This window comes from Telopea speciosissima, chromosome 11 (assembly GCF_018873765.1).
Source record: "Telopea speciosissima isolate NSW1024214 ecotype Mountain lineage chromosome 11, Tspe_v1, whole genome shotgun sequence".
In the NCBI taxonomy this organism is placed as follows: Eukaryota; Viridiplantae; Streptophyta; class Magnoliopsida; order Proteales; family Proteaceae; genus Telopea; species Telopea speciosissima.
The window spans coordinates 52,917,320-52,938,946 of NC_057926.1; the positions used below are offsets into that span (position 1 = coordinate 52,917,320).

The following is a 21,627-nucleotide window of genomic DNA, read 5'->3' on the forward strand; positions in this document are numbered from 1 at the left end:
GCTTGGTGGTAAACAAGAATCAAATCTGAAAGTTTAGTTCGATTCTCTCAGGAAGAAAAGATTCTGGAAGTAATACTCCAAGGTTTGGGTTGCCTAGGGAAGGGGTTCCTTCGACCTTAATCTCAGGGAGAAAAGAGAAGAGGGAAGAGACAATTAAGGCCAAAAGTGGGCCCGCTGTTACCGCCAGAAACAGAGAAGCAGCAGAAGATTGCTGGGGGAAGAAGAGGAAGAAAAGGAGGAGGAAGGAGGTCACACGACTATTGCTATGTACCAACCAGCACCATAAACAATTCAATCAAATTCCATTCTCAAATCTGCTTCAATCATTGGTTACGCTTCTATTTATAAAATCCAAAAAATAAAGACTCCTAATTGCTTCCTAAAACTAAGACCAATAAAAATAGAAACTAAATAAAACTCAAATTGGAAACTTCCCTAAATGTCTAATAAAAAAAGACTACATATATATTCCAAATAAAATAATTCCTAAATATCCTACCATAGTTGTCACGGCGACCCAAGGCGGTGGAGAGGGTCCAAATTCAAGGCGACACCAATTAGGCAACCAAGGCGTCCAAGGCGCCTAGGTGTCACCTACTCAACGCCTTGACAACTATGTATCCTACTGAACGTAAAAACCCACTTGGTCCCGGTTCGTCTACATATGGATCCCCCAATGGGTTTAGCCCAGTCCAAGAAATTGCTCTTGCATCATCCTCTTGATGCTAACATTCGTCTCTTGAGCAAGGATGGTAATCCCGTTGATAAAAGACGATATCAGATATTGGTGGGTCGGTTGATTTACCTTTCTCATGCTGGTCCTAACATTGCTTATGTTGTTAGTCTGGTTAATCAGTTTATGCACGATCCCTATTCCACACATATGGATGTTGTCCTTCGTATTCTATGATTCTCAAAGTCTGCTCGAGGACGTGGGTTCCTTTTTTCTCCTCATAATCATCTTCGAGTTGAGCCTTTTACTGATGCAGATTGGGCTGGTTCACCTTATGATTGCAAGTCTACAACCAGTTATGGCACCTTCGTCAGTGGTAACCTAGTTACCTGGAGAAGTAAGAAGCTAGCTGTTGTGGTTCGCTCTAGTGTTGAGGCAGAATTTCGTGCTATGGCTCATGGCATTTGTTAACTTCTATGGCTCCAGAATCTTCTGACTGATTTGGCTGTTCCTGTAGTTCACCCTATGACACTTTATTGTGATAGCAAATCAGCCATCAGCATTGCTCACAACCCAGTTCAGCATGACCGGACAAAACATATGGAGATTGATCATCATTTCATCAAGGAGAAGCTGGAATCGGGTCTCATCTGTGTGCCTTTTGTTCAATCTCGTGAATAGTAGGCTGATGTGTATACTACAGGTCTTAGCAGTAATGTTTTTCATCCTATTGTTTGCAAGTTGGGCATGTGTGTCATTTATGCATCAACATGAGGGGGAGTGTTGTAATATGGGTACAAGGGTAGAATTGTCTATAGAAGTATTTTGGTCTTGTACCTATTCTAGAATCTTCTCCCCTTTTTATTATAAATAAGGCTGGTCTGTGTCCCATATGACACAAGTCATTACTCCCTAAATCAACAGTAGGACTATAATGCACAGTAATAAATGCATACCAATGATAAATAAACTATAAAACACATTACAATTACCTCTTCCAGGACAGGTGTGGAATCCTGTGACAGCAAGAACACAGGAAAATCATAGCGCTTCAACATAATTCCAGATCCCTGCAAATATCGACAAATGAAGTTTCTTACCTTCATCAAACAAAACATGAATGGAAGTCAACTCCATTTTCCAAATTAATAAATTAGGTGGTCAAATTCAGTCCATACTTGATGTAAAATTGCATGATTCATATATACATAGCTAAATCATGGAGGTTTCCTATTGGATGAACCATAGCCCTGAAATTACATCAGGCACTTGACCTTGAACCATTCAACAAATAAACTATTGTTGCTTCATTGTTCTTGTTTTTCTTGGACCACTCAAGATCAGGCAATAAAGCACTTAATTTGTGTTGTAAAGATCATCGAATCACTTATACATGTGATAGATTTAGGGAAATGGTAACTACAACTGACCACCTATCGAAACAGTATGAATCAAAGGTACAAGTAGTCAAGTAGTGGAAGGATAATTAGCAGGCAACCATATAGTTGCAAATGTTGTGATCAGACAATTACTTATGATTTAGCCAATTAGATAAGAATCCATCTGAAGATTAAATCAGCATAATTTCATAACTTACAACAGGATTCCATTCATAATTGAGGCTCGTGTACGGAGCAAACTTGGCTTGAGGAAAATTTTCAACAGGTGAGAATCCTACAAGGGAGAAGGGGTGGAGCTTAGCAACTATTAATTAGCTCATTAATAAATGTCCTTTTCCCACTTCAGCTATTAAGAAATATAGATGATTAGAAAACTTCATAGTTCAGTTCACCCCCTGACTTACCTTGGATTACAGCCCCCGATTCAACTAGAACACCACCTACTTTCTCAGCAAAATTTATATCATTTGACACCCTGAAACAGTAGAGGTCTTCTCCATTGTCAATAATGTTTCAAATATTCAAGTTCTGGTTAAGCTGCAATCATGGTTTAAAATGCCATTCATCCAGCCACAAAATACATATGAAATATGACAAGGTACTTGAATATCAGTGACACATGGTAACTTAAGTTTTACTACAATACCACTTCTATCATTAAGTATTCATACAATAAAATATGCTACAAGACTGTATCGTGTAACCTGTCAACCCTCTAAACCCAATCATAAGCTCAGTTTTCTCCATATTTCTTTTGTGACCACATCAATTTAGTCGCAACCATTTCCTTCCAAGGAATTAAACTTTAGGTCAAAAGCTCATTGAGTCATTGTTCAGTCACCTACAAGTTATGCCTTACTATTCCAAATTTACCTCTCACAAGCTCCTTTTGGGGTTCCAGTGGTGAATTTCTCCACCCAGTTATTGTAATTGGACAACAGTAAAGACTTATAAAGTAGCAATGGTAAAGGTTTGCCTTTTCTTTTTTTTCTTTTTTTTTTTTGTGGGGTGGGGGGGGAGGTGGAGAGAGAGAGTATCCTATGGATAATGCTTCTTGCTTCCCCACCCTGCACTCATTTGTGTTCCTGTGGGCACTTGTGATGTTACAGCTAAGAAGAAAGGGGCCAAAAGGGCCAAACCTAGAGCCCTTGTTGGAGCCCATTAGCAGCACTAGTCCTATTCGCAAAGACCATTAGCAGCAGCTGTTCAACAGCTAGCTTTGCTAGAAGATAATTGAAGATAATTCAGTGATATATATAAGGTATATTGATGCAGTCCTTAATCCTTAAATCCTAATTCAGAATTTAGATGTAATCAAGAATTAAGGCTGTCTAGGTAGGTTTCAGATTAGCAGGAATAAACCAACAGAAAAAGAAACAGATTGGCTAAAAGGAAACTCTAATCGATGGGATGTAGTTGCTGGTTCTGTAGATCAGCAACTGAGAAGAAGATCGAACAGCAACATTCGCTAATTTCAACACCAGCAACAGTCCACAGGAAGAGGGAAAACTGACAATCCCATGGAATATAAGAGAGAGAAAGGGGGATTGATGGGAGAGAAGAAAAAAAAGAACCTGCTAGCACACAAAGGTGTCACAAGTGTAGAATAGAAAAAGAAGACGGGAGAGTGCAAGAGAGAGAGAAAGCCCAACTCCAATTCCCAAAACAAATTTCCAGACTCTAATCAATCAATGGGGGGAGGTTACAGCTCTTTATAAAAAAGGAAAGAACCTAGACTTCCACCTAATGTGAACTTCTTATCAAGTAAGAAGACTAAAAGACACTTAAAAATAATAAAAGGATTTTAAACTGATCCTACGACCAAAACTGGGCCCCACAACTGATTGACAGCTATATAATAAAATAACTTCCTAACTAATAGCTATGGGCCCACTACTAATACTAACTACCTAATTAAAATATTGATTTTGTACACCCCTTCAGACTCCCACTTTTGGGACTTATAATTAAGCTTTTAGCCCATTAAAATTAAAACCCAAGGAATTACAAGTCCATACCAAAAGAAAACTTTATTCAGTACGGCACGTTTAAGACGTTTCAGAAATTGAATCGTACAGTCAAAATTTCTGAGAACGACAAAAAAAAAAAAAAAAGACAGAGTAGGGGTTTTAAATGTTTAAATTTGAGATACGGGACCAAAAAAGGACAATATAAGCCCAAAAAATAGAAGAAAATTTAAGGTATCTAACCCCCACATTGATTTGAAATGTAGCCAACCCAATTAAGTTGAGATAAGGCTGAGTTTGTTGTTGTTGTTGTATTAAGTGTTTTAGTTAGGCTGGATTAGGATTCTATAAGTCCAGTCCTGTTTTGGTACTGGTTTAATATCAAAATCAAAACCACATTAAGTGATATCAGAGCTATAGCAAAGAAGAATTCAAGAACTCCAGAACAATCTCCTGATCCTTACAATAGGATCAACAAGATGTTACAACAGTTAACTTACGATCAAAGAAGCATGATTGATCGTTTGAAAGCAATGGGGAATCGAGTTTCTGCCGCTATGCACCTCCTGAAGGCGAGGCAAGACACCCAACACAGTCTACAACTAACAACCATACTCAGAGGTTCATGAATAGAGGTCCATATAGGGTTTACACACCCAAGGAACTTTTGAAGACCACATGCGTGCCTATTTTTAATGGTTGTACTAGTGCACCCCAACGACGCTTTGATGACACATAGAAACTCAAGCTAAAACTGAAGGAGTATAGTGGGAAACATGGTCCACAGATATTCTCTGACTGGTTGGCAAGCTTGGATGATTATTTTGAATGGTTCGAACCCTCTGAAACAAGGGAGCTGAAGTTTGCTCAAACAAAATTGATTGAGGCAACATGTGAATGATGGAGAACTTATAAAAGGAAGCTTGAGAGTCGTGCAGAGCACCCACTACATGGGAAGAGATGAAGCACTAGTTGAAGAACAAGCTGTACCTAACTACCAGAGCATATATCCAAAGAAAGCTCTCCCTTCAACAAGATTACCACCAAAAGGTATTTAAAGATGAAGATAACTTGCAGCAGCCCTCTATGGAACTCAATTCGCAAGTTAGAGAGTGTTGAAAGTCAGGCACCAATAATGTTAAAGCACAAGTTAAGCTCAACTTTGCACCATTAAAGGAAGAAACGAAGGAAGCATTCAAAGTATAGGAGACTGAAGTTGTTGGAAGTTCGACACCAATAATATTAAAGCACGTTGAGCTCAAGCTTGAACCATGAAATGAAGAAACGAAGGAAGCATTCAAAGAAAAGGAGCCTGAAGTGATTACAATGAACAGTGATGATAAAGAAGAGACAATGCTTGAAACTTCAAAGACGGAAGATCAATGGGTAGAAGATTCTACTGAAGAGATCTACGTCGAAGAGATCCAAGCAGACAAAACTAAAACAATGGAAAATGAGGTAGTGGTCGAGAACACTCCACAAGAAATCATCGACATTCATGATGTTGTTCTTGAAGAGGTAGAGTATGTGCCTCAAGTGTTCGATGATAAGGCTACCAAAATTGAGGACTCCAGGAATATGACATTGACAGTTGATATTGATCCAGCAGTTGAGCACGTGGAGAGAGACAATGCCATCAAGGTTCTTTGAAGAGAAAGCTCCACACCTCAAAGACTACATTTCTAACATCCACTATTCGCCAGAGTTTTGTAATGGTTTGAAGTCGGAAGTTCACCACATAAAGTTGATTCCTCGACTTTCCAAAACTCGAGGTTGAGTTTCTTCAAGCTTGGGGAGAATTGTTCTGTTAAATCACCTAATTGGGCTTATTTTATTAGAAATAATCTTTGGGTTGGGTTATGAATGTGCTTGTCCTTGATCCAATGCGTTTTCATTGTAATGTGCTTCTTTAATGGGCCCATAATATAGGTAGAGGCTAGGCATATGGGATTAGTTAAGTGTCTTAATTTCTTTATTTCAATTTTTATTAAGTTTTCCAGTTAGGCTGCATTAGGATGTCCTAATTTGAGTCAGTTTCTTCATTATTTTGTTTTCTAGTCAATTTAGGTTTTTAGTTAAGGATTGGTTTAGGACTTTCCTTTTTAGTGTTTGAATCTATTTTTGAATCTTCTATATAAGTTTGTAAGAAGGACCTGTACACAAATTTGATGAATAAAGTTTGGCTTTTACTTTTGGTTTTGTGGTTATTCAGAATGTTCCTTGTTGTGGTGATTCAACAGGTGGGTTGGTAGTGAATCAAATCAATACCTTGTGTTGAGAAGCCCCAGTACTGCTGGTTCTTTATTTGATTCTCATAAGGTGCCTTTTCTGTTCCCCTATTCTCTGCAATCTGTTCAGTCTTGGTTCTTGCAATACATCCGTCCGACTCACACTAGGATTGTTGGATTTAAGGTGTTCTACAGTGCTGATTTAAATTTTGATTTCAGCAATCTTCAGTCGACAATACCCTCATTCATATTTTATTCTCAAATTCTATTGCTTAGTTAATACAGTACTACTTCAAGTGGGACGGAGTTTGATGACTTGAAAGCTGAAGTTGTTACCTGAACTTTATTGTTCTGTTTAGTCTGAAATTGATAACATATACCGATCTCCTGTAGGGCAATTCAAATCTGTGATCTGAATAGTCATACGACTCCTGGTTTGACTGGGTCTGACCTATCCTAGTGTCACTAAGACTTGTACATCAGCAGATCTGGCCATTGGATCTTACAGGAATTTTAAGCATAGTTTATACCCTCTAAAAGGAGAACTCGACCATTTTATAGCCTAATCTGATTTGCTGATTTTATTCTGTGTGTTTTCTCCTAAATCTGGACATTTGTCACTCTGTTTCGGTCCTGTTTTGGTTCTGGTTTAATATCTAAATCAAAACCATATTCCATGTTTTAACAAACAACGGTCCATACTCCATACCCACTATATACTAAAATAGGACGAAATTGTGGACCGGGTCCTGCATTATATTCAGTGGGAGATGTAGAAGTTATTCAACAGCAGCATAGTTACTAATTATTGAACAATTCTATTTTCAAATTTTGCTGCAACTACTTTCTAATTTCTGAAGCATTTTATGCAGAAGGTTGGGATTATTCTTAGGAGTTTTTATTTCGGAAATTAGGAATTTTTAGTAGGTTTTGGAATTCAAGTAAATGGGCTGATGCCTACCTCTATAAATACGTATCAACTCCTTTGTAAACAGATGTTTTTGAATTAACGAAAACTGCTGCTTTTATCTATTTGCAGTGGATTCACTCTATGTATGTGTGATGTGCTAGAGGTGGATTCCTCAGTCTTAGGGTGCATTCTCAAAGTTGCCGTAAGAGGGAAGGACCAGATCTGAGTTTCGATTGCAACTCTCTAATCCAGCAGATTCTCGGACTGGAGCTCGACATGATGATAGATATCGGTAATAGCCTCAAAGTTCCAGACTTAATGGATTGATCTTGAAGGAGATCGATCAAACAGAGTGGGGGCAGTTGGGCAGCCCAGAACAGAGCAGGGGTTGGGTTTAACAGAGACGGTTGCAACAGTAATATAAGAAGGGTAATAATAATAAATAAATAAACAAGAGGGAAAAAGAGGGAATCAGACCTGAGAGAGATAAGGCATTAGCAATTCGAATAGTGGGAATGAGAGAGCGGAGAGGAACAGTTGGTGCAATCAGCCCATGCAATACGCCAAGCATTATCATAAAAACTAAATATCATTCCAATCTGAATCTCTAATGAAGGATTACATGTATAAATAAAATTTATTCCCAGTTATAATCGAAATCTAAAAACAGAATTCAAAATTAATTTGGATCAACTCCTACGAAGAAAACAAACAGCTAATGTTAATAAGAAAATGAAAACAACAATAGCCCTAACAATTAAATAAAACTCCTACACACCCCTATTGGACCAAGAGTGTGTAACTGCATCACTTCTCTAGGGCTATCAGTTAGTTCTACTTGAATTATTCAACCGCTTCTTACTTCTCTGTTACAGCATTAATACCCCTTAATTCAGGTCAGTTTCATCCTACAAAATAGCCTGTGGAACACTAGTTCCTACCCATTATTTCAGTTTGTTCATACTCAATGATTCTGTTTATTCTGTGAGTTAGTATTTCCCATCAGTATTAGTCACAAAAATCCTTGATTTCTTATCAGTCATTCCCCAGCCAGAACCTAGCGCACCCTTCTATATTTCCGTGAATCATTTGCCCACTGTTATGACTCCCCTATAGAGTATCTCAATTTGATTTCAACCTTGTCTGATCAGGAATTCAGAGGTCACAAGTTTTCTCCGTATCAGTCCTAAGTCTGTCCTACTCTCTATTTCTCTATATGCAATAGCAGTCTCCATTAAAAAATAAATAAAACATTGTATCCCTTAGGTTGAAAAAAAATCTTACACACTTTGTGAAATTATTTCAGTGCCATTGTCTATAAAACTAATTGAACTTTTGATAGGAGACCCCAAAAAAAATTGTAAGCAGGGGCATTTGCAGTCCAGCACTACAATGGAATGTCAGCATCATGGGTGAACCTTCATTCCCATCATACACTGAACTGAAATTGTCATTCATCTTATAGAGAAAGTAATGTTACATAGAAGGAAGACTGTGATGGCTACTTATTTCTCCATTGTGAGACTGCTTAGGATCTTACCAAAAAAAACAAAGAGACTGCTTAGGATGTATGGGACTGCACAAACTTTAAAATAATTATTCATCTAAAAATGTATCCCAAATAGAGGATATCTCCCAAAAAAAAGATAAAAAGGTAGAACTCTGCATCTAATTGATTAATCACTAATATCACATTTTCACTATATCTACATACAATAGAAATAGATGTTAGTTTAGCAAATTTTGATTTTTGCGTTTGATGGAATCTATTGCCTAACAAACAAAAAAGAGGGGGAAAAGAAAATTAAAAAAAACACAGATTAAGAAGTAGACAGAAGAAACCTGGTAAAGAAATTTTGCATGTCATCTATAGACACCAAAATGGCAGATGAATCAGCCAACACAGTCTCATTCTTGAATCTTATGATTGGAGCAACAACCTTTCCACGTCCAGGATCTGAAGATATTGTCGCAACTTTATAAGTAGAAATAACATGACCACAAGTTCATCAACAAGAGAGAGAGAGAGAGAGAGGGAGAATTTGATGAGATGATAATTTGCATCTAACGGCAGCATGATGCAAGACTGAATGAACAAGAAAACTATTATTGATACTTACTTGCACAACCAATTTCACCAGAAAGGTTCAGCAATCGCACACAAGGATATCCATCTATACTTAAATACATTGACGACTCAAGATCTGGAACGGACTCTAAAGAGTTGCCTTCTCCTGAAATTTCCATATAAAATTTACTTTAGAGTTTAGACTCAAAGCATGCAAACCAACAATCAGGTACAAATGAGCTCTTCAAAAGAAAATACAATTGTCTCCTAACAGAGGAATGAACTGTACCTAACAACAGTACTCTTTCCATGAGTAAAATAAGATTTAGCAATCTGGAAAGACGGAGGCCGGTACCATTTCTACCCTCTTTTAGTATGGCATAGGTTGAATTATAAAATTGATCCATGTCTGTTGAACTTGGACGACAATGCGAGTCAGTTCCAAACACAAATATAAATGTGTAAGGGGCAACACCTTCTGTCAAATAGTAGCTGGATTTACCAAGTCAAAGGACTCTTAGTATATAAAATAGGAATTGACTAAGATACTGAGATCATGTATTTTAAACAACTCAAAATCTGGTCGATAACAATAAAAGGCTATTTAATTTGAAAGACTGATGCTAAATGGTTTAAGAAATTACCAAAATGAAAGGAAATAAGAATAAACAATCTAGTATATAAGGTTTTCCAATAAAACTGAGATTCTATATCGTAAGAGATGGAAAGAGATTGAATTTCTCCATCTGTGGTTTTCAATTTATCAGCAATAATACAAAAGAAGGGAAGTTGTATCAAAATCAGAGCTTCACAGGAGCAAAAAGATAAAAGAAAGTGTTTTAAAAAAAAGTGCTGGCTGTGGGCAATCCTAAATCAAAATTTCCACCACGAACCATTCCTCATAGGCAATAGGGCAAACGCAACAAGAACAAAATTAGGGTTTAGGATTATCTCATTGTACCATAAGTGCAGTACCTCCAAAGGAATATGGCACTTGAACAAGCATACATTTGCAAACCAACGGATTTCTTCAATCAACGATGAGCGAGACCTCAAACAACGGAAGCAATCCTTACACTCAAGGGTTCAAAACCATAATTCTCACAAGGAAGACAGAGTGGATGAGAGAGAGAGAGAGAGAGAGGCTTCTAGAAGCATTTTTCACCCTCTAATCATAGCTATATATTTATAGATTGGGAGCCCTAATCTACAAAAGAAGGGAAGTTGTATCAAAATCAGAGCTCCACAAGAGCAAAAACGATAAAAGAAAGTGTTTTAAAATACAAGTGCTGGCTGTGGGCAATCCTAAATCAAAATTTCCACCATGAACCATTCCTCATAGGCAATAGGGCAAACGCAAGAAGAACAAAATTAGGGTTTAGGATTATCTCTTTGTACCATAAGTGCAGTACCTCCAAAGGAACATGGCACTTGAACAAGCATACCTTTGCAAACCAACGGATTTCTTCAATCAACGATGAGCGAGACCTCAAACAACGGAAGCAATCCTTACACTCAAGGGTTCAAAACCATAATTCTCACAAGGAAGACAGAGTGGATGAGAGAGAGAGAGAGAGAGGCTTCTAGAAGTATTTTTCGCCCTCTAATCATAGCTATATATTTATCGATTGGGAGCCCTAATCTACTAAAGGGATCACACGCCAAGCAATGTACAAAATTTTAGTCAAAATAACTGAAATTTCTCAAAATATTTCGGCAGATGCGATACCTGGGTCTTACCATGTTTCGGTCAAAATTTCGTAGTTTCAGCGAAATTTTGACCATATTTTGGATTTCGGTATCGTTTCAGTCAAACCCTTTGTATGAAGGGGAAATTGCCTAGATCTAAGAGAAAAGAAAATTAACTAAAAAACAAGTCGATTTGACTTTGTTTTATGCTTATTTTGTTTTGTAAACCAACCAGCTTGTTTTGTAATTCTTTTTCTTATTTTGTATATCTACCAAATTGCGCCTTGTATAAATCTCATTATTGATGATTTTTGGCCAAATCACTCCCAAATCTTTGTAATTAATTATATATAGCATTTGATAATTGTGAAATGATTTTTAATTTTATGTTATACATCCCTAAAACATATTTTAGTTGTTTTAATTAAATTATGGGTGCTCTAGTACTAAATTTTATGTTTACAGTATTGCACAGCATACACTACCAACTTAGGTTCAAAACCAAACTATCAATTTGGGTGTATTTTTTTTTACAATTTAATAGTTCCATTATGTTTCAAGGGCCTAAAATAGGGTTTTTTATAAGTTTCAATAACTAATTTGACCATTTGGGCCTCGAAACTGGAAGGTTTCAACCAAAATTTCTCGATTTCGTAAAATATTTCAGTTTCAAGCCTAGTCGAAACTAGACTCGAAAACAAAAGGGATCCTATTGGATGAACCAATTAGGGTTTCCTTCTATGAGTCTGACTCAACCTATATAAAATAAAAGTAATCACCTAAAAGCCTCACTTTAAGTAGTTACGAAATTATTTACCAATAAGTACACCCCTAAAAAATAACAAAAAAAACCCCATTAAAGTGACAAAAATAAATACGTTAAAATCCCTCCACTTAACACTATCACATAATTGGCTATAGCCTTATAGCTAATATGAACACCGTCAAATACTCTAGCCCATCGAAATAGCTATGTTAGAGAATCTCAACCACTGATTAGATATAAAACTTTTTGAAAATCTTTTCATCTAGAATTATTAATAAAACATTAATGTTAAATGCATTTGTAAACTCTTTGCAAAACTACCACTGAGCTCAGAATTTCAGTACAATCACAGTCATATAATTCTCTTAGTATATTCACCCTACTCGGGAAGTGGATACCTTGTTGAGTATCTATCTCTTGCATTCATAGAAAAACAGTGTGAATCCAGCACACCGATATATAGTCAATGTTAGGGGTGTCAATACCCAACCCGAACCAGCCCGAACCAGCCCGGACCACACCGGACCGAACTCTTAATGGTTCGGATTCGGTTTGTGGATCCAGAGAGGCAAACGGTTTGGTTTGGTTTGGGCTAGCCCGATGGTGCACCGGTAGCCCGAACCGATAAGCCCAAACCCAAACCGAACTGACCTAACCCTATAAATAAGTAAATCAATAAATGCCTAATGCCCCATTGCCCCCTAAATGTGTTGTGATAGTGTCTCACTTTATCTCATATCCTTTGTTAGTGATTACCCAACCAATTGTATCCATAGGCCATAGGACATAGGATACAAAGATGCATTGTATTTGAAATATTTTATGTACTTAAAAGAGAAAGAGAAGAAAAATTAGCACTAACCGGACCTTACTAGTTATATAAAACCGGTACCAAACCGAATCCAAACCGATATCAAACCGTTATCATAAATCGAAATCGACACGAAACCAAACCGCACCGAAACCGAACATTTCTTAATGGTTTGGTTTCAATTTCTATAAAAGTCACACCGAAACCGAAAAGCCCGAACCAAAACCGGCCCAAACCGGCCCATTGACACCCTTAATCAATGTATGCATCAACCTTTGGCACACAAATATGCACAAGATGCAAGATTCTTGTTACTTACTACAACTGACACAGAGCGGAGAATCTTGTTACTTAATACAACTGGTTTTAGTCCATAAAAGATTCTTAAATGATCCAGTTTGATACATATACAATATGAAGACTAATGTCGATATTCTTGATTCACATTTCGAGAAATATCAACGTAACAACCATATAATCACAATGTCCAATTCTATCCATAGTTGCAAACACTTCAAGGTATGTAACCTTGGGACAATATATCGCATAAAAAAATGATAATGTAAATTAATTTAAATTTAATCTCCTTAAATTGGGTTTGATGGACACATTTATCTAACAAAAAGATAGCATCGCAAAGGAGAAAAGAAAATTAACCCCCAAATCTCATCCCTACCTCAGTAATCTCTATAAAACATTTAATCCTATTACTAGGCCAACATAAAGGACGGGCTTTGGCCCAACGATAAGGTTGCTCTATTGCGACCTAGTGGTCATAGGTTCGAGTTAGGAAACAGCCTCTCCGCAAAGCAAGGGTAAGGCTGCGTATAATTATGACCCTCCCTAATGTAGTCCTACATTGGAAGGGATCCAACTAAAAGCCAATAACCAGGATCTCATCTGAAGAGGTAGTTTGGTTAGGTCAAAAATAAGTATTTTGGTTAAATTTGGGTTAGGGTTTACTGGGACCTAAGGTTTGGTAATAGGGTTACGTCAAGTTGATGTAGGGGAGTCTATTAGTGAAGGTTTCGTTAAGTTTTAACAAGTCTAGGCCTTTTAATTAGAATCGACAGCAAGGTTAGGGTTAGGGTTTCAGGTTTTTGAAAAGAGAAAAAGATGGATTTTTATGGTTTATGATGGTCTGATGAGGGAGCAACTTGGATCGAGTTTTCACTAGTACGACAGGATAATTCGATCAAAGTTTGGAGTAATTTGGCTGGCTGGTTTGGTCTGGGCAGAATTTCGGTTATGGGATTGATGTTTAGAGATAGAGGGGATGTTAGGGTTTGGTGGTTTAGAGGATTAGAAGAAGAAAGGTTAAAGTTGGGATGAATCAAACTCACTATTGTTGCATAATTCCCTTGGCAGCAGCTTGTTTGATTAAGAAACTTGAATTAAAATTGACTCTTTAACTAGAACTTGAAGGAGAGATTCAAAAGAACCACCCGGGCTTCACACCACAATGTATCGATTGGATTAAACACCAATCCCACCAACGAACCACCCGAGCTTCCCACCGCAAGGTGTCAATTGGATCAAACACCGCTCCCACCAGCCTTGATCAAACACAAGACAAAATATTCAGTGGAGAAGAAGAGCAGCAAAAGCTTTTCATTAATATCAAAATTTGTGTCCAATACTTGCCCCCCTTACAACCTTATATAAAGACTCAAAAATAGACTCACACTAAAAAGGAAAGGTTTAACCCAATCGTTAGCCTATTAGGTAACTTAAACTAACTAGGAAACTGAAATAGACTCAAATAGTCCTAGTCCAGCCCCACTAAACACTTAAAAGAAAACTGCTAAAATCACTTAAATTGAACCATTGGTTGAACCGTTTCAATTTATGAACAAAAACACCAAAATAAAACTTAGTGTGAAACTAAAACGACTAATCCTATATGCAACCTAATTACCCATATTTTAGGCTCATAAAAGTGGTCTATTACATAAAAAAACCATGGGATCAAAGGTCCAACATATATATAACCCAACCCTAGACTTATTCCTAATAAAACAAGCCTAGTTTGGTGATAAATCTGCATTACTCCCAAAACCCCAGAATGGCAGGAGCCTTGTGCACTGAGTACACCCTTACCAGGCCAACATAATAAAGAAGACTATTACCATCAGCCGACAACTACACCAACCAACAGCAGCAAAACTTCTAGAAACAACTAGAGGAAGGAAAATTGGAAATAAGAAAGAACAACGACAACAAAAAGGATGAGGTTAACAACCCCCTAATTATGGAGATATTGGGACAACAAGGTTTAAGAATGGATAAAAATGGAAAGAGGTTAAAAAAGATTCATGTACCAGTCAGATTAAGAAGGCTATCTTGATTGGAGAATAGAACAATTTTATGAAAAACCCTAATGTAACAAATGTGAAATTTCATTTCATCGCCCATATACAGCCCAGAAACCCCCCCCAAGTAATAGTAGATTTTGTTGGCTAAAGCCCTGAAAATTTTGGTTGAATAATCCTGAAGTTTTCAAAGGAATATAGTGTATCCTCTTGAGTGTCTTACATCAACCATTAAAGGGAAAAACTTGTATCTACAGGCTTTTCAACGAAAGATGAACCACTACCATTTAATATTATATGTATTGGTGGTGGTGTTATCCAAGATTTGGGAGTGGAGCAACGACAGCAAGAGGAGCATAATCTAACTTGTCTACATATTGCAGACACACCAGTAAACAGGACAGTCTACAAGTTCGAAAAGAAAACTAAAATACCAAATATCCTCAAACGAAAATAGAGAACAATAAAAGATATACAAAGAAAAGAAATCTTTGAGTGTGCAATAACTCCAATCAAAAAATACCCAAGAGAAAAAGTCTAAACCGCAAAAGCAGCCCACGCAATAATTCATCGAAAGTCAATACTATTATGAAATTAAAACTACCGGTCCCTACATCCATTAGATGTACGATAATTAACCTATAAAATGAACGTAGTGGTCACCAAAATAGCATTTTTCTGATAAATTGGAAAATTTTCAATCTTGCCAGATACTCCACAGTACTATGAGTAAGTCCCAATAATTTAAAAACATTCAAAACTCGTTTTGGATTGATTTCAAGCAACTGCTCTTCCGGATCCTTGATTCTCGGAGAAGAAACAAAATGAACAACATTTGCACAGTGATAAGACAGAACTATAACCCGATAGACTAAACGAAACGGGGAATTTCCTTCGTTAAGCTTAAAATGCAGGATCATATAGGGAAACAGAAAAGTAACAACCAAACTCACCCGCGAGAGAGAGGTGAAGTTGTGCAATAAAGCACAAGAGAACATAAACAAGCTTGGCGGCCATGGCGACGATAAGATAAAATCAAAGGAGAAGCTTGGACAGCTATACCATGGTCCTGTCACAGCCTTTCCTCTCCCTCTCCCTCTCGCCTTTTTGAAAAGAACGATTTTAATTTTAAAGTTGATTGACCTACGAGGAGGGTATGATTATATGAATGCCCTTTCAAATGAGAACTGAGAATCTGAGCTGAGATGCTCTCTCCCTTCTCTCTCTCCCGCGCACGTGCGCTCTGGGCCTTAATGTCCTCAATTTCAGGCCTGGCCCAATGTGCATATAGACTTTAGACCCTAATATTCTATTAGGCAAAAGGGAAAAGTTTTTTTTTTGGGGTGTGGGGAAAGTGAAAGTTTTCCTCGACTGTGCGGTGAAGTGAAGGGATGGTACAACTATCATGCACGTTGTTGCATGACATCATTTAGAAACCAATCAAAGGCCTTGGTTAAGGGATTATCCCTTGAGCATGGCTGAAGAAAAACTTGGTCCATGTCCTGGAAGACCCGAAACCCACCTCATCAGTGAAGTTTTAGTGTCAAATAAAAAAAGAAAAGTTCTTAGAAAATTAGTTCAAGTAGCAAAAATTGCATACACAACACTACATTTTCTAATAGTAAAATAATATTCTTGTAATTTTGAAGAATTTTAACATGTTTTTTTACGAATTCTCATGCTTGTTTCAACTTTCAAGTTGAAATTTGACTATTGAATGTATATAAGGTTCTTTATCACATAGATCCACCAATATTTTTCTATGTATACATTTGAGAAATGATAATAAAATTTATATGTCACTATAGTTGGTGACACCTATATTTTCACTTTTTTATGCTAGGCAAAGATACAATGATGCTAGAATGGCCGAACACGTTCATGTAAAAAAATTTTTGTTACTTTTTTTCCTATAAACACCAAAGGAAAAGGTTCCCTGAGCTATAAGGGGAGGGTATGTTGATACCTCTCTCTCTATCTCTCTCTCCTCCTCGTATGATGTAATGTTATTGTCCTCCTATGTATGAAACAGTTCTATCTCACCTTATTAGTGTGTTCCCCTATGTTGTGTGATCAAAGAACCTTCTTCTAAACATTAATTTTGCATAAATGAAAGAGGTCATATGTCATGCACGAATTGTGTTATTTATGATTGTGCAATTCAACTCAATTGTGTCTCACAAGTGTCGTGCTAGCGTTAATTTTAGTTCATATAAAAAACATTAAAACTATCAGAAGCAAGCTCAATCCTTGTGTCAATTTGAAAACATTTGTCTTGTAAAATATATCACCCTTTTTATAGGACAATGTTATTATATAAATGAGATTGATATCCATGTCTGGCTATACTATAGCGTGCACTAGTGCCTCTCTCTCTCTCTCTCTCTCCCACTCTCCCGCTCTCCCTCCCCATAATAGGGGATAAATATATCATTTCTCTGATACCAATTGGGGCATGAGATCGTACAACTAGGATACATGTGAAAAACATAGAAGATAATAAGAGATTATGAAAACAAAAATATAGAATCTATTGTTTTATTGTAGAAAACACTCTTGGAAACCACTTAACATAAAAGTCTTACAATAAAATTTTAAAGTACAAATTACCAATAAAACGAAGTATAAGGACTAAAAATTACAAAAGCCAAATATCTTAATATAAAAGAGTGTTGGTATATCAAAGGATGGAAGAAGAGTATGGTTCTCTACAGAACACTCACTCACTCAATGCTACTACAAATAAAACACTTACAGGAAAAACACTTATAAAGCATAAAAGATGTCACAAAAAAATAACACAAAGGAAAGAAGAAGATTATGGTTATCTATAAAACACACACTCACTTAATGGTACTATAAACAAGAAACTCAAAGGAAAAACACTCACAAAGCATGAAAACTACTACAAAAGAAGTAACAGATGAAACTTTGTTAAAGAGAGGAGTAAAAAAGGAAATGTTGTTAAAGATGGCAGACTAGAAGAACTTTGCTTCAACTCTATTTTTATCTTTCTATTTTGTGATTAACTTGTGATCTCTATCTTATGATCTATTAACTTGTGATTTACTTAAGGAAGAGCTTTTTATTTGTAAACTTTTGGGTCCTGTTTGTTTGATGGGGACTGAAGTGGAGTGGAAAAGTGTTGATGTGACACTTTAAAATCTCACTCCAATGTTGGTTGTTTAACGTAGGATTGTGAACTTACAAAAGCTCAGGGAATAACATTAAATGCTTTGTCTACTGACGTGGCACTTGAAATCTCACCCTTATGTTGTCCAAAGTCTCACAAAAAACAAAGGACTTTGGTTACTGTTCATGGGAAAAGTAAAAATCCCACTCATGTTCCCCAACCCACTACACTATGGGATCTAGTCCCACAACGTTCCCACCCCATCATCCCCGTCAAACAAAAATGGCCTTGAGAGAGCTTTAATGTTCTACCAAAAAAAAAAAAAAAGATAGCTTGTATGCTTGAAGTAGGAAGTGGACAAGCCATTATGTGAACGGAGGGTCATTTTTTGTGAAGAATTGACAACTCATTTCTCGATGGTGCACAACTCACTTGTTTGAGTGTAATACTTCATTTGTTGAACAACTTACTTGTTTGAGTGAAGAACACTTCATTTGATTGAATATTTTTTTTTTGTAAGAATTTGATTGAGATGTTGACACTTGGCTGGTAGTGTGATAAAAAAAACCAACCAACTTTAAAAGGGTGTAAGGAAAAAGCCATCCAACTTTAGAAAGAAATATGTATGTGAAATTGAACGGTGAAAACACTTGATTCTTTTGTGAAAAATCTTTGTTATTGTCACTGATTATGTGATGTGAAGACATGCGCTAGTATGCGATTAGTGATAAATGGGTGTCTTTTCTTTTATTTTTCTTTTTCTTTGTACATGTACAAGTACAAGACAAGTTTACTTGTCTTCAAGGCCATGGCCTTGAAGTATCGGTCAATCTCAGAAGATGAAGCCAAGTATCATATACTTCATCAATGTTAGGATTGGATAGAGGTGATTGAGTTCTTAAGAAATTGAAATTATGTTGTAGAAATTTCTCAATGAAAGGGAAGGGGTGACTAAGGTCACGAAGATTGTCAGAAAACCAATTTTGAATTCCACATATTGGAGAATGGATAAGATACTTTCATCAAAGAAGATGATAGGTTTTTTTTTTGTACGAAAGAAGATGATAGGTTACAAGTATGATGCAAGATAAGAGGGGATTATGTAAAGTAATAATTGTATAGGCATGAGAAGAAATTCCGATTGTTGAAGAGATTTGTACCATGTGAAGAAATTATATTTTCTAACTTCCTATTATGTTATTCATTCCAAAAATCTCGAATTTGTCTTTGTTTTTTACCTATATAATTTTTCAAAAGTCATTTTCTATTTTATCTATTATGGGGAGGTAACATATATTTTCTATGAAATTCTTTATCTATTTTAAAATCTATTTCTATCATATTAATTTCAAAATTAATTTTTGAACTAAGAGGTTGTTTGTAGGTAAGATGGATGATTTTTGTAGGTTTTATATTTTCAAAAAGGGAAAAGGTTGTGTACAATGCCAGCTCAAAAATGAAATTGCACACCCCTTCACATATAGTGTTCATGTGAGGGGGTGATATGTCATAAAAGCTCCTATCCATTTAGTTAGATTCCAAAGAAAGTTCATTATTCACCCAAAACTGCAGTCAGGAAGTGTATGGAACACTCTCCCTTTCAAGAATTCTAATACTTGAACTTTCATTTCTAAGATTTGTGGTTGAGGGAACTGTACCTCACAACAAATTAGTTTTAGGATGACGGTTACAATTTCAACTATTGGATAAAGAGTTCAAGATCTGAATTGGCTACATATCAAATTCCAATGTATATCCATGTATCTCCTCATAGTCCCGTGGACCCTCTTCTTAGTTTTGCATTTCTATAGTGGTAGGCTGTTTTAGATAGGCTGAAACTAGACATGCGGACAAAAGACCTGGGTTAAATTGTATTGGAGCTACCATGTGCATGAGATTTGATATCAAATGTGATTTCACGAATCACCTATTGTATTTTAATAGAAATGAAGTGATGTTAGAGGATCAAAAGAATTATTGTAGTCTTTGTTTGGTTGCAAGGGAAATTAGAAGGACGAGACATGAATTTTTAAACCTAAAAAAGAAACTTTTAAAATCATTATGCCTCATGATTATATCGTTAATTCCAAGTCATTCCATATTTGGTTATTAAATTCACTTTACTTTGAATCTAAATCCAAAGGCTTCGAATGATTGCAAGGAAATTTTCAAACCTCAAAAACTAACTTTTGTATGGGAACCTGCACTTCTACCAAAAAAAAAAAAAAAAAGGTATGGGAACATGGACATTGGAGTTTTTTATTTACTATTCTCTGGGACATTAAGTCTGTAATTAAGCTATTTTCTAAAGTATCAATGGTTAAACATATTAAGGATCAGATAGGTACAACTCATGCTATGGCTCGCAAGAGTAGAAAATCTTAATACTTGTGTTTTAGACAATTTTGTATCTTTTATCTTTTCTTAATAAAATTCATCTTCACAAAAACAAAGAAAAAAAAATTAATGTGGTGTAACAAAATGAGGTTACGTGGGTTGGGTCTTATTTTTTTGGTCCAGGATAGATTTGGGTCCATTACTATTTTATTGTTAACAGGCTGGGCTGGGCTGGGCTTCATTTAAATTTAAAAGACATCTTTTAGTAATAGTAATATTCTTTTAAGAAGACACAACTCTTACATAGAGATGTGGTGAAAACACTTGATTTGGAATCTCTTTAAGAGATTGAATCTATGCAGTTGAGAACCAAAGGTTAATCCATTTCAGAAGGCCACTTTGAAAGGTACATGTCCTTTATAAATAGAGGAGGCTGGTAGCCATTTTAATATATTTTAGTACACACATAGAACTTGTGCTCTCCTTCTCCACCGTGTACAAGTGTGTGCATGCTTAATTGTTGATTTCCGTCGTTTGATCGATTGAAATATTGTTTGAATTTGAATTGTCTGAGTATTATTCCGAAGTTTTTGAAGGGGTTTGTAGTAGCAGAGTGCACTGTTATTATTAGAAGCAAACAAAATTGTTGTATTTTCTTCCCTTCCCAACCCGAGGTGCTTGGCCATTAGTGTGATTTAAGAAATTGTTGTACTTATCGAGGCAAACTCAAAATGTAATATATAAAAGGTTAGATGATAGACATGCGTAAGAGATGTTGTAAAGGATATCTAAGGGTGTATGTGGTTTTTTTCTTCATAAAAAAAACAAAAAAAAATAAATTGTTGTATTTAGAGGCCTACTCGCAGTAGGGGGGGGGTGTTTAAATTCTTATGGAGAGTGCCTATTGGTATGTCTAAGCATTCTCTCTCATCTTACTCAAGATTTTGGGTTTTCACACTCCAAAAGACGATTACATCTCTCATCGTTGCCTTGTTTACATATCATTTGGTGCTACAATACTACTACCAAACACTATATTAGTTAGGGAGTGGTATGAGGGTTGAACACGCCACCAATTCTGAACCTAAACCAAAACTCAACTGATTAATAGCCAACAAGTGTGCTACAACACAGGCTTCGATTATTAAATAATCAAAATCTTCTCTTTTCCTACCTTCTCACTAGAGTACAAATCTGAATTCTGAATTGCCAATAATCAATCTTAAAAGTGTAAAATATTATTTAATATAGGTAAATATGTTTTGTAAATAACTTTGGTTATCAAGCGCAACTGGTGTAGTGGTATCATAGAACCCACCCACAGTACTGATCA

At 36.3% G+C, this 21,627-nt stretch overlaps 1 protein-coding gene across 1 annotated transcript in view; it reads right to left on the bottom strand.

Moving 5' to 3' along the window:
* The window catches only part of LOC122646240 (nicastrin), a 39,601-nt gene extending 23,659 nt beyond the window's left edge, over positions 1-15,942 (bottom strand). The window contains exons 1-6 of the mRNA XM_043839743.1: positions 15,778-15,942; positions 9,299-9,412; positions 9,021-9,135; positions 2,478-2,548; positions 2,271-2,347; positions 1,666-1,743 (exon numbers count right to left, since the gene is read on the bottom strand). Coding sequence (XP_043695678.1) covers positions 1,666-1,743; positions 2,271-2,347; positions 2,478-2,548; positions 9,021-9,135; positions 9,299-9,412; positions 15,778-15,841 — 519 coding nt within the window. The 5' untranslated portion in view covers positions 15,842-15,942. The remainder of the gene's footprint in view (positions 1-1,665; positions 1,744-2,270; positions 2,348-2,477; positions 2,549-9,020; positions 9,136-9,298; positions 9,413-15,777) is intronic.
* Positions 15,943-21,627: the final 5,685 nt, after the last annotated feature.